This window comes from Mytilus californianus, unplaced genomic scaffold (genome assembly GCF_021869535.1).
Source record: "Mytilus californianus isolate M0D057914Y unplaced genomic scaffold, xbMytCali1.0.p SCAF_2, whole genome shotgun sequence".
NCBI lineage: Eukaryota > Metazoa > Mollusca > Bivalvia > Mytilida > Mytilidae > Mytilus > Mytilus californianus.
Genome location: NW_026262668.1, coordinates 15,566,396 through 15,581,451, shown reverse-complemented (window position 1 = coordinate 15,581,451; position 15,056 = coordinate 15,566,396). Strand labels below are relative to the sequence as shown.

The 15,056-nt window shown below is 31.7% G+C and overlaps 1 protein-coding gene across 2 annotated transcripts in view; it reads left to right on the top strand.

Annotated features, from left to right (window-relative positions):
- The window catches only part of LOC127729328 (neuronal calcium sensor 1-like), a 53,063-nt gene extending 38,432 nt beyond the window's left edge, over positions 1-14,631 (top strand). For both annotated transcript variants that reach the window (XM_052237085.1, XM_052237086.1), the window contains 4 exons: positions 1,845-1,934; positions 3,119-3,197; positions 11,377-11,543; positions 14,139-14,631. In XM_052237085.1, coding sequence (XP_052093045.1) covers positions 1,845-1,934; positions 3,119-3,197; positions 11,377-11,543; positions 14,139-14,231 — 429 coding nt within the window. In that variant the 3' untranslated portion in view covers positions 14,232-14,631. The remainder of the gene's footprint in view (positions 1-1,844; positions 1,935-3,118; positions 3,198-11,376; positions 11,544-14,138) is intronic.
- The last annotated feature ends 425 nt before the right edge of the window (positions 14,632-15,056 follow it).

Genomic DNA, 15,056 nt, shown 5'->3' with positions numbered 1-15,056 from the left:
GATCAATTAAATGATGAATTTAAAGATAATAGACATGTACTGTACGAATAAAACCGTGGATTAATGAACTGCAACTTTTTTTCACCAAAAAACATACAATCAATTTAAGTCATAAACTATTTTATGAAAAGTGTTGCTGAATATGGTAGTCTGGATTTAGAGATTACATTACATATTAGGAAAAATATAGATATTAAAAAAAAAATATCGGCTAAATCAATTTCCATAATTTTATTTATGAAAGGGTCAAGCATTTGTAAACTACAGGAATGATGACTTTTAATTTTCCAATTTGTAAAGAAAAAGAAACGTGTTTGTCTATCATATTTTCTTTCTCCATTCAATGTAACTAAAGTCCTTTTGTATTAACATATCAAAAAAATATTTTATTGGTCTTGAGTTTTTGTGTTATTGGGATGCATGCATTCTCACTGATATTTTACCCTACATTTCTGTTTATTGACTTTGAATGAAAGTTTTTACTGTAGGTTGTTTTAATTTCATTCTGAAGATATTGCTTGTTCCTCAGTTGCAGTCCATTTTAGGTAAATAAAAATTAACAGCATTTTTTAGACAAGCTATATATATATAATCTCATGTTTTAAGTTTTAAATCAAAATGTTGAATGTGTGCCCAATGCATACCTATACCCATGCAGATCAGTCTGATTCAAATCATTATATTAGAAATTGGGATTTATTTATTTTAATGCCCCTCCTACCATAGGGGCATCATGTTTTCCATTGTTAAATGCACTTGTTTGTCCCTTAAAGCAGGTTAACGTTTCTGTTTAATGTGGTTTTCCATGAAGTTGTGGTCATATCAACTAAGACTTAGTACACATTCTATTATGATGTGAACTTTATATATTGAATGCCAAATAAGAGTTTTACCCAGAAATTTTGCAGTTTACTTTACATGGAAATGTGATAGGTTTTTGTAGCAGTTTAAGTTGATGATTTATTTATTTTTATTATTGTTTTCAATAGAGTTTGCTCTAAAAAAATCTTTTGACACAAATACAAAAAACCAGGAACCATGAAACACTGGTCAAATTTACATTTTACACTTCAATAGTAATGTCCCTTGATAATTTTTCAAATAGCAAAATTCATGTTTTTGATAACTGGAAAATTCTGTAACAGAATCTGTGGATCTTTTAAAACAGTGCAAAGAACCACTTAAGGGCATACGATACAGTTTTGATTCCACAGTGATTTTTTTATGAAAATTTGCATACAAACTATTTTTTGCTTAAACAATTCAAATATGCATTTAAAAATATACCTTCATGTGGTAAATTTAGAGATAAATGGGGTCGAAATTTCAGCCATTTACTTAAAATTTCAGTTTCTTGCACATTTCTATTCTTCGGACAGACATACTTAACTTTTTTGTTTCAAAAGATAAACATACAGATTTTTGTAAAAAGATTTGGAATATCTTCTTTACAAAGTTATGCTCTTAATTTGTGTAATAATTCTTTGTAAATAATTTTGATTGAATTTTCATGATTCTAGAAAAAACAGCATTTTTTGCTGCATATTTATCTAATTTAAAAAAAAATCATTGGTGATTTTTTCATAATCTTCATACATTATCAAGTCAAATGTCATTTTGAAAAGAGGGGTCCATGTACTTGTTTTTCAAGCTAATAAAAATGATCATTTCCCGATATGTCACAGTTTGACGTTTTCAGTTATATTTCAACGAGCGAAAGTTGTATGCAAAATTTTAGCAAAATCTGTGACATAGCCCATTTAGTGTTCCTTGACCTTAACACAGTGTGACACAAGGTGGACACAAGAGAGATTTTTTATAAAGCTTATGTTATTTTTTTACAGGAATTTCAGACAATTTACAAGCAGTTCTTTCCAAATGGGGATCCTAGCAAATTTGCAAACTTTGTTTTCAATGTTTTTGATGCAAATAAGGTAAGTCAATGTTAATGCATTGTGATATCTTATAATGTTTTTCAGAAATATAAGAAGTTGTGGATTCAGGAATTTTCAAGATGGTGGGGACCTAAAAGGGCCCACCAAAAATGAAGGAACAAAGGGGGAGAAAACACAAATTTTCTGTCATGAAGGGGGAAGTGCCCCTTAAATCTACCCTGTTTTAGAGATATACCAGGCGACAGCATTGCAGTAACAAGAGAAATTCCTAAATTATGTTATAATTAAACTGTGAAATATTTTATATGTTTTTTTATTGGATATAGAACTTGTTAGCAATATAGGAATTGTCATGAAATTTCATGATGACAAACTTACCCAAACCCTCCTATGGCAAATACAAATGTATTTATGGTAAACCGATGACAGTGATGATAATGTCCTGGTTACACAAGATAAGAGATGGTAAAATTAGTAACTGATTATAGGTCTAAATACAAAATTACTTTCAAAGTTTGCAAATGCACTCTAGAATTAGCTGGTTAAATTATTGATAAACATATATACATATAAGCATTACAATTCATATAATATAATTCTAAGAAGATGTGGTATGACTGTCAATGAGACAAGTCTCAACCAGAGACCAAATGATTGTGAAGACCTTTAACTATAAGCAAAACTCATACCAAATAATAGAAAAACAAAGGATATGGGGTAACGGTCCATGACACAAAATTAGTACATGCACAACAAAAAACACACACAAAGCAAAGGAACAGCGCTTTTATTGCTGTTCTTCATATCAAAGTCACAGTAAGGCCTTCCACACGGAGACTTTGGACAGGCACATACCATACAGAATGTGACAAGTTTGAACATGTTTGTACATTGTACTTATATTTTTGATGTTTCAAAGCAGGTTTTCCTTATCTAATTTCTTTTCATTTTAATTAACAGACCTAGAAATTTGCTTTTGCATCCAAAAATGGCTTGAGTTAAAGTTTCTTTTAGGCTTTAGCTACTTTTTTCCTTCAATTAACATGATAGTTTATTTTTTTCAGCAAATATTTAGTCACAAGAGTATCATATTTTGTCCTTGGTGAAAACCAAACTCATTATTCAGACATTAGTATGGCATAACCCATTATACTCATCCATCAGTGACAAGTATTACTGATTAAACAATAACAAAATATACTTCATATTTATTTACTCTACAGGATGGTTATATATCATTCAGAGAATTTATTACTGCTTTGTCCATAACATCCAGGGGTTCACTAGAGGAGAAACTTGACTGTAAGTATAAGATATCTTCCTGGGGGTGTGAGTCTGAGGTTCATTAAAGTAGAAGCTTAACTAAGTATGAGATATACTCATGAGGGTGTTTAAGTCAGAGGTTCATTGGAGTAGATACTTGACTGTAAGTATTAGATATACTCATGAGGGCGTTAGTCAGAGGTTCATTGGAGGAGAAACTTGACTAAGTATTCGAAATACTCATGACGGTGTTAGTCATGAGTATTTCAAATACTTAGTCAAGTTTTCGAAATACTCATGACGATGTTAGTCAGAGGTACATGAGAGCAGATACTTGAGGAGAAACTTTACTATAAGTATCAAAGATACTCCATAGATGATTAGTCAGAGGTTCATTAAAGGAGAAACTTGACTGTAAGTATTAGATATACTCCATTAACCATCAGTCAGAGGTTCAGTAGAGGAAAACAGCTTGACTGTAAATATTAGATATACTCCATAGACCATTTAGTCAGAGGAGAAATTTGACTGTAAGTATTATATATACTCCATATAAGATTAGTCAGAGGTTAACTAGAAGAGAAACTTGACTCAGACAGACTATTTGATATACTCCTGAGGTTGTTAGTCTATGGTTCAGTAGAGGAGAAACTTTACTGTAAGTATTAGATATACATAATAAGGTAGGGTCATTTAAGGAACTTGATTGTTAGAATTAGGTATGTACACCATTGAGGGCCCTAGTCGGATCAACTAGATTTCATTTACACTATGATATTCTGGTTTATGCAAAAAAATGGTGTTTCATCATCAGCTGAACCACAGTTTATTGTGTACATTAATTCATGTGTCCATCTTTCAATTCGTACATATGTTCATTGGTGCATTTGTCCATCTAGACTGTTTGTCTGTATAACTCTTCATAAAACAGCCACAGAATTCCACTGAGACTTTCAGAATCTTTGTTACTTTTAATGGCATTCTGCATCAATATTTGACTGTATTTAAAGGGGCACTAACTACGAGATATGAAAAAAATTAGAATATGATTTCATTTGGTTCAATGATTAATAAAAGTGAAATAATGAAATAATAATTCGTTTTTAGCAGCCAATTTGGTATAATTTTGTCAAAATAAGCAAAGAAATATCGCTGATGAATTATTCACTTGCAAGTGAATAATTCGACCTCATTAAATCTGTATTCATGTGACCTTCAATTTAACCCATTAGCTAGAGACTGTTTACGCATGCATAAGTCGTGTTCAGCCATTAAAAGGAAAAGAATGTCAACATTGAAAGTGAAACAAAGGTGAACCATTTAGTTGACTGATTCGATCATGTCGATCCACAAAAAATCATTCTTATACAGGTAAAAATGTTAATTAGCTTACTTTTTAACCTATAACATGAAATCAAACAGACCTATAAAAATCCAATTGCACGAGGTAGCAATCTATTTATATTTATGTTTATGTTTATTTCGGGTTATGCGACCAACGGCAGTATTAGGAGGTCATCTCGATAGTTAATTAGATGGAGTCTAGACTAAAATACACACGAAATTCGGATAAAATTATCAAGTACATGCATTGTTAACTGTTTATTTCAGACTTATTGTAATTTTGACATAAGTTTTAGTATGTTATAAATCAAAATATGAGAATTTGAGTCTAATCGGTGAACATGAATTTGACAGCTAATGCCCCTTTAATCCCATTATATATAAATTAAAGGAGATCTGAGGTAATACATAAATGAGAGAACAATTTAACATTAGACAAATAACCAAATGTTGAAAAGACATACATATATATCTACAGAGGTCATAAACTTAGATAGTAGTTGTTATAATATTGCAGATCATAATCAAGCAAATCATATAACTAATACCAAAAGATGGAGTACAAATGGCCAGAGGTAGACCAGACCTTCAATTGCCATTGTGATAGGCTGACTGACATCATAAATTGTATATGGAGGAATATATATTTATTGAATAAAACTTTCAAAATGTATCTGTTAAAGTCAATAGAAATTAAATATTTAATGTCAAATGATTTATGTATTAAGGATGTACTTAGGTCAGGTTTATGAATTTTTGTCAGATGTTCAGACTTCTTTAGTTTTTTCCAACGATACAGGATAAAATATTTTGCTCCACATCACCCGCTTTTCTTTTCATAGAAGACTTCAATAGCTCATAAAAAGGTCATTACCAAAATTTATGCAGATTTTAGATTTTTTTTCCTATGATTTGATACCCAAATAATGCCTATGCTAAATATAATGTAAAAGTCTGAGTCGGCCTAATTTCCCGCAATTTTTCAAAAAAGTTCCATAACCTTTCAATATTTTTAGCTTATTTTGTTCCTTTACTAATGCTCTTCTGACTTATAGTATCAATTTTAAATTCTAGGTTTTTTTCATTTCACCTAACTACATCCTTAATCAACTGAAGTGAAAAAGGCTCATCTGTAAAAAAAAAATTACCTTCATATACAATTTAAAATATTGCCAAATAAGAACCTTTTAGAATAAAATCTATAGTTTAAAGTTCCAATTATAACTGAAAACAGTTAGTGAAAGAGGCAAAACACATGCTAGCACATGAACAAATAAAAAAAAGGCATAATAATAGAAAATACTTGGATGTTACATCATTTGCTATAGATATTCTACATGAAGTATTTTCCATGTTAAAACTTCATTTATTTACAGCTTGCTATTTTGGATTAATGATTATATACTGTGATTATCCATGTAAAAATCGTAGCCGACCATTTGTATATGACCACAAAATTAGTTGTCTAACACGATCTGATTGTCGACTCTATAGAAACTAATAACTGTTCCCATTACTACATATTTGATAGAATGGAGTGTGAAAATTTCATTTCCTGGATCCATTATCGGTCAGAAAATTAGATTAAGACACTAATATAACTTCCCAGCCCAGGCAAAAACTATATGTATACTCAGGGTAATAGATTTAAGTGTTGATGGTTTATGACATGTTTTTTAAACATTACTCTTTATACTTAAAAAACACCTTTATCATATTTCAAATTGATTTTTTGTTGTTTTTTTTTTAAATTTATAATAATTGGACACTTATGTTGAGTAAATAAACGTTTACAAAGTCAAGTAAATTTATGGTCAACAGAACTTTTCCACATCTTTGGGAAAGAAAAATGAGAAAAAAGGTCAATTTTTTGTGGCAACTTGACACTAAGTGAAGGAGTAAGTAAGTAAGTTTTTATAGAACTTTTTTTATAAGTAGAAAAGAACATAGAATGAAGATCAACATGAAAATTTTATATTCCCGGAGGAAATTGAAAGGTTTTTTTGTTATTGTCATTAAAACTTGTAAAAAAAAATTCTTGCCTTTTAACATTTGATTTGATGAGAAGATCAGTAATGATGAAAGTCGTGATGCTGAAGTGTCATAAAATCTTCTTTTACACCTGATTACACTGTCCTTGTTCATTTCAGCGACCTCATCAATACAATAAAACATCATTATCACCAATGTTTTTCTCCATAATCCTTGCAATGCGTGGAAGATAATTCCTGCTTTAATCAGAGAAAATTAAAAGTCAATCAATAACTTTCTAAAAGTAGTTGATTTCTTGAAGGAATATGTTTTTATCTTAATATTTTTCTACATCAGCTTACTCAGATAATGAACTTTTGTTGCCAAAGGATTAATATACTTATGTTACACATATTTGCTGTATTTGAATGATTAGTGTAAAATGGTTAAAAAAAAACAGGGGCCTTCTTTTACTTTAGGGGTCCCTTCACTTTATAGAGCTATGGTTTGGTATGGTTAGGTGTTTGTTTTAGGTTAGGACTAGGTTTTTTGTCTCGCCTGGATGAAGTGGTGAAGGTGTGCTGTTTCCAGTAGTGTCAACAATTTGTTAAAGTTGTGATTTGGTCAGTTTATATGAAACAACTAAATGTAAGTCAGTGATATTTGGTATGCAGTTGTATCAGCATTGGCACATTTCATTTCCATGAAGATTATTTGGCCTCACCTCCTCAGTCATGATTTATTGATTTTTGAAACTTTGCAGTTTACATGTTAAAGTTTGTGATTAGGTCAGTTTTGGATGAATCACTAATGGCAAGTCAATTTTATTATGCCCCCACCGTAGGCAACAGGGGCATTAAGTGTTACCCTTATAGGTTGTTATCCATAAAGTAAAAGATTGGAGAATTTTGGGCTTTTCTTTCATGCTAGTTGTTTACTCCTGAAAGAAATTGTTATTGATTAAACTTTCCATTACATAATTTGTAAATCAACCTGTGTGGACAAAGCTCTGATAAATGTTCAGATGATGTATTTTATGAAGTTATTCGAGGAGTATTCAGAAATTAAGAAGTATCAACTTTTAGAATGAAATTCCTTATATGTCAATCCTAATGGGACCATCTAGCTTAGATGTTGTAGTGTCTTGTATATCATCATTATGAATGTAGGATGAGTTTCAGCAGCCGTCAATATATCACTTTTATAGGCAGTTCGAGTTTTACATAACTTTCGGTTTTCTGACATTGGCTTATGACGTTATTGCCACTATAAGGAGAAAATAATCACAATAAAGATCAAGGCAAAAAATAGTGATAAATATAATTATATGGAATTTTCAGTTTTCAGTTCATATTATTTTTTTTTATTGTATAGTCATATCCCATAAAATCAATAAAATCAATAAAATTAAGAGATATGAATTAAAAACAAACAAATTTATCTTTTTACTTTAAGGACACTTTGCAGTTTGTTCTCTTTTCAAAGATAATTTCAAATATAAATAAAAAATTGTATGAAATGTATTATACTGTATGATTAATTGATTTGGTTTTTTTTCAACAAATATTGCCAATTGCACTATGTTTGAAATTGCAAAAGATGCTATTAGTATGTTTATATTGACTATGTCATTACAACAGATATTTAGCCACTGGTAAAATTATGTACATCTTAAAACACAATTAAGGTACAGACATTTCATAATAGATTTTCTTCCATTTCAAATAGAAAATATAATTGACTGCCTTAGGACTACAACAGAGATTTTCAGTTTGATACTATGTATGCTTTGTTCTTAGTAACAGATATGTTGGTTTTTTTTTCTTCAGGAAAATAGACATTTTAGTCGTTAAGATACATGATTTTTTTTATTAATTGTTATTGGCTTTGAACTAGCTGTCAGTAACTGCTACATACTCTCAGATCTGTACTTTGTGACCATGCCACGTCCTGTCTGTGTTTTTGTCAGATATTTTTCTGCTTTGTATGGATCTGATGAGTTAAGCCCTTTTCAACTGATTTTTTATAGTTTGTCCTAAAAGGGGAAGTGAGCTTTCCTAATCACTTGGCGTCAGTCGTCGTCTGTTAACTTTTACTAAAATCTTTTCCACTGAAACTGCTGGGCCAAATTCAACCAAACTTGGCCACAATCATCATGAGGGTATTTAGTTTAAAAATTGTGTCTGATGACCCACCTGTCAACCAAGATGGCCGCCATGGCTAAAAATAGAAATTTTCCATATTATTTTGAAAACCACTATGAATAGAGAAAATCTGACATGAGCAAAAATGTTCAGAATGTTGAGCTCTACCTATTTTTAGCTCACCGGGGCCGAAGGGCCCCATGTGAGCTTATGCCATCACTTGGCGTCCGTCGTAAACTATTTAAAAAATCTTCTCCTCTGAAACTACTCGGCCAAATACCTTCAAACTTTAACTAAATGTTCCTTAGGGTATTTAGTTTATAAATTGTATCCTAAGTTTTGATCCATCGACAAACATGGCCGCCATGGCTAAAAATAGAACATAGGGGTCAAATTCAGTTTTTGGCTTATATCTCAAAAACTAAAGCTTTTAGAGTAAATCTGACATGGGGTAAAATTGTTCAATTGGTCATCTATCAGCTCTGAAATTTTCAGACAAATCGAACAACCCATTGTTGGGTTGCTGCCACTGAATTGGTAGTTTTTTACAAAATTTTGCAGTTTTTTGTTATTATTTTGAATATTATTATAGATATATATAAACTGTAAGCAGCAGTAATGTTCAGCAAAGTAAGATCTACAAAAAAGTTAATATGACCATAATTGTCAATTGACCCCTTAAGGAGTTATTGCCCTTTAAAGACAATTTGTTCATCAAGTTTGCTAACATTTAAAAATCTTCTCCTCTGAAATACAGGTGAGCGATTCAGGCTCTTGAGAGCCTCTTGTTTATTTACATCAAAACTGTCAGACAACTTCTTTTAGGAGTTATCGCCCTAAGATGATGAATTTTACCATTTTTATTATTATCTAAAATTATGGTAGATAGACAGAAACTTTGAATAGCAAAAATGATCAGCAAGACAAGATCTACTAATAAGTCAACATGGCCAAATTCTTCAGTTGACTCCTTGTTAGAGTGATTGCCCTATAATGACGATTTCTACAATTTTTTTGTGTTTTGCCTAATAATAATCTTTAAAACTATATAAAATAGATAGGAAATTTTAACAGCAAAAATGATCAGCAAGACAAGGTCTACCAATAAGTCAAACGTGACCAAAATTGTTAATCGACTCCTTGTTGAAGTTATTGCCCTTAAATGACAATTTTCCCCATTTTTGCCAATTATCTTGAAAACTGTAATAGATAGATAGAAACTTTATGTTGCACAAATGATCAGCAAGACAAGATCCACAAATAACCCATATGGCTGAAATTTGCAGTCGCCTCATTATTGGAGTTATTGCCCTTTAACGATAATTTTTAACATTTTTTATGCCAAGCCTACGATAGTAGTAGGGGCATTATGTTTTCTGATCTTTGCTTCCATCCGTTCGTCTGTCTGTCCAGTGTCAGGTTAAAGTTTTTGATGAAGTTGAAGTCCAATCAACTTGAAATTTAGTACATGTGTTCCCTATGATATGATCTTTCTAATTTTAATGCCAAATTGAAGTTTTGACCACAATTTCACAATCCACTGAACATAGAAAATGATAGTGCGAGTGGGGCATCCGTGTACTATGGACACATTCTTGTTTCTGCTTAAGTAAGTTTGATAGGAACTACTTGTGATAGATCAATGATATTTTGGATGAAGTTGCATTACTATCAGTACATATCAGTTTGATGACTATTTTGAGTCCCTGCTCACTAGGTCATGGTCCAGTGACTGAATTAATTGGCAATTTTAAATGTTAAGTTTTCTGCTAAAGTCAGTTTGATAGGAACTACTTGCAATAGACAACAATATTTTCTATAAAGTTACATTACTGTCTGTACATCTCAGTTTGTTAACCTTTACGAGGCCCTACCCACAACTTCATGGTCCAGCGACCTGGAATAAATTAGCAATGTTGCTGTCCATCAGATTGTCTTATTCTGAATGTAATGCTGATAGGCGAGACATATCTCTGTGTCAAAAGTTTATTATATTGTTTTATTTGATATATTGATTTATTTTCTAGTGAAATTAACTAGGGCTTATTGTTCTCAGAAATATATTTAACATTGTTCAAAGTATTTCTATTCTAAGGCAAAGTTGAATGAAAACAAAATGCAAACAAATAAAAGATGTAGATTTGAATTACAACAAAAGTAGTGATATATGCTCTGATTGGGGGAACTCAAGTAATGCTATCAATGAAATGTTTTTTGATGAATAAAAAGATGGATTGATGGATGGCTGTTTAAAGTCCAGTGGCAAATAAATACAAATTCAGGGCGAGAACATGTTAATTAGATATGAATATGAACCCTGCTTTGTACTAGACTGACACGCTGAGCAGGATTTTAAACTGATAGTTGATCACAAGGTAGACATGTCATTTTACCTGGACACATTATTCTGAGTCCGACCATACCAGTAGTACTAGTCTTTGCCCTTATTCCTTAATGCTGCTTGCTTAGAGTATCAATTTTCCAGTCGAAGGCTTTGGTTTGACCAGGGTTTCAAACCAAAGACCTGCCACACTTAAGGCAAACAATGCTACCATGAGACCACCATGGCGGTTATAAATAAAAGGAGATATGGAGTATATGTCAATGAGACCGCTATCCAACAACAAAAATAACCAAAAGACATCTAGAGAGCAACATACAGTCTTCAACGATTGACATATCTCAAGCTTTAAATTGTCTTATGTCTATAAAACATGTTAATAAATTTAGTAGAAATATAAAAATTGTGTATTTTGTAGGGGCTTTCAGTTTGTATGACCTTGACAATGATGGTTATATTACCAAGGAAGAGATGGTCAACATAGTTGATGCTATTTATAGTATGGTTGGTAATTTGATAGATCTTCCAGAAGAGGAAGACACACCACTGAAACGTGTTGAGAAGATTTTTGCTCAGATGGATGTGGTATGTATAGAGGAAAAATTATATGATCATGTAGATCAAGATGCCAACTTTGGGAATTCACGAAAGGGGAGGAAAAAGGATGGGGAAAGGGGGAGGAGTTACACCCCTTTTGTCATAAAAAAAGATGCTGTATTAAAATAGATTAGACTACTTGCATCAAAGTATCGCACATTTTTATTTTTATTATGATATTTTTTCCAGCATGGAATTAATTTATCACATTAAAAAAAATTCTTAGTCCAGCTGAGAAATATTTCAACAAAATTTCTGGATGACAGGACACATTTATATATCAGTAAAACTTTTTACTCATTTATTTTGAAAAGCACAACCACATTTAGTGATCAAACACTATGTAAAATGAGTTTTTGCAGAAGAAAGTCCTATCTGTGTTTTTCCCCATCAAGTGTTAAGATTGTGATTACATGTTACACAGAGGAGATATATCTCTCCGTTGAAAGTTTATTTTTTATAAATAGTAATCTGATGGCAAAATATGTGTAGCTCTAAAAGCCTACATCAATAATCTTCCAAAATTTTAAATAAAGCTGACAAAATTCCATTTCCATGTCTGGATTCTGATTGATTGTAGTATATCCCTGACAAGGTTAAATTACTAATGATCCATTACCTTAAGTTGTCTAATGATGTACAGACCATTAGATGATTTCTATACTGTAATTGTTAGAATTATCTTCGTGAGGAATAACATCTCTGTGTAATCGATGTAATCATTGTAAGGGGACATCTATAAATTCTGTATTAAATATTTATAATCAAGGTTTTAGTTAACAATGATGGACAGTTGCAATTCCAGGATATTTTTTAACATACTGTGTGTCACTCATTCTCCTTAAATATGAAAATAAAGAGATATTGTATGATTACCAATGAGATAACTATTCATAAAGACCAAAGGACAAAGAAGTAAACAATTACGGGTCACCTTTCAAGTTCTTTTTTTTCATTTAAGAATTTCTGTTCTAGCAACGAAAGGGGAAATTGTAATGTTTTGACAAGTTATAAATATCGATCCACTCTGATAGTGCATGAATTTCTGTTACAGTCATTTGCAAACATATTTTTTTCATTTCGTGTATATGTTTGTTCCTTGAAAATAAAAATGAAGAGATGTGATATGATTGCAATTGAGATATATATGTTGTGTACAAGATGTAAGTTTGTACAAATTATAATTTGTACAGGGTTTTTGTACAAGTTATAAGTTTTTTGACACATACCTTTTTGCACCAGGTGATAAAAGTTTATCTTCTAAAATTTATCAGCTTTATGTCTTAAATTCAAATTTATATACTTCAACCTAACATTTAGTGCTATTCTCCTTGTCCTAAAGCTGGAAATAAGGACACCTGAATGGTTTAAATTCTATTTTTATTTTTCTCCTTATACCAAAATCATATCCATAAAAAGTCTTTTTGTGTTCTTATAATGTTTTTTGTAGCAATGCTCAGTATTAGAATGTGCCATGAAGTCATGGAAATATGACAGAAATATGCGAAACAAAAGACTGTGTGCTTGTATCATTCGTTTGTGTTAAGCGGTGCATAAAACACTGATAACTTGTACAAAAATTCTGTATAAATTATAATTTGTACAACATTACAATTTGTATACAACATATATGTACATGTATGTATAACTATCATGAACTATGCAAGACAAGTGACATCGGAGATGAGTTGCATTTACTATTTCAATGTAGACATTACAAGAAAATAAGAAATGATTATCAAACAAAATTAGCAGAGATAGATGAAAATGCAACAATTTAATATTTCTTTTTTGTTAGTAAAAATACATTATTTACATTAAATCACAAATTCAGCAATAATTATGAAATCAATTGCAAAATTTGTTTATGATCATATATATAAATGCCTAACAAAATGAGAAAGCACAGTTAAGCTGACATAGACACCTGATTATATTTCATTGTAATCACAATGTTTTTGTTTTGCCTGTGATGAAAGTTGCAGTATGCAAGACATAGGTATTACTATTCGGCGGCTGCAGTGGCAGTGTAAACTACTTGTATAAAGCTTTATATTTCAGAAGGTAGATAACCTGGATGCTTCACACCTTGTATCTAGATTCCTTATGTTACGAAGTTTCCATTTGTCATATGTCCATGTCCTTGACCTCATTTTTAGCTCACCTGGCCCAAAGGGCCAAGTGAGCTATTCTCATCACTTGGCGTCCGTAGTCGCCGTCATTAACTTTTTACATTTTGAACTTCTCCTAGAGAACCACTGAATGGAATGTAACCAAACATGGCATGAATGTTCCTTATGAGGTGCTGACCAAGTGTTGTTACTTTGCAGTTGGTCCATTATCCAAGATGGCTGACAGCGGGTACTTAGTTTAACATAGGACCTTATGGGAAATACATACAAATGTCTTCTTTTAGAGAACCACTGGATGGAATGAAACCAAACATGGCATGAATGTTCCTTATGAGGTGCTGACCGAGTGTTGTTACTTTGAAGCCGATCCATAATTTGAGAATTGTAGTATATGCAAGGGGAGACAACTACAATAAGAAATATAATCAAACTTTTTTGTTTTGCTTTTCAGAATAAAGATGGTAGACTAACTAAAGATGAGTTTAGAGAAGGTTCCAAATCTGACCCTTGGATAGTGGAAGCTTTGTCAGCTCCTCACAGATAACAGAGAGTATCTGCTTAGTGTTATTATGCTCACTTTTCAGAGCATTAGCTTGAATTTTCTTCAGACATAAGATTTTTTGCAGACATTCAATGCAGCACATTAAGAATTGATGTTCCTTTCTGGAAGCTCGCTGACAAAGACATGAGAATTAAGATGAACAGAATTGTTTTTTGGTTATTTTTATGCTTATAAAACTGCTGTATCACTAGTGATATAAGATGGAGAATATTATGTGTGATCAAAGTAAAGTTTGATGGATCTTTTTGCTATTGTAATATTGGCTTCCAGTCTAGTATATTATACAGCTATGTTATATGAAGAAAAATATGGTTATGCCAAATTTCTTGGGTCTAGCATACATTAAATAATGTGGATCTTCTCATGCTCTTATGCATGCATATCTATTAAACACTTGACTCATGTACACCTATTGAACACTTGACTCATGCATATCTATTAAACACTTGACTCAAGCACATCTGTTTAACACTTGACTCATGCACACCTATTTAAGACCTGACTCATGCACACCTATTTAAGACCTGACTCATGCACACCTATTTAAGACCTGACTCATGCACACCTGTTTAACACCTGACTCATGCACACCTATTTAAGACCTGACTCATGCACATCTATTGAATACTTGACTCATGCACATCCGTTTAACACCTTACTCATGTTCATCTGTTTAACACCTGACTCATGCACATCTGTTTAACACCAGACTCATGCATATCTATTGAACACTTGACACAGGCACATCTGTTGAACACTTTGACTCATGCACATCCAATTAACGCCTGACTCATGCACATCTATTAA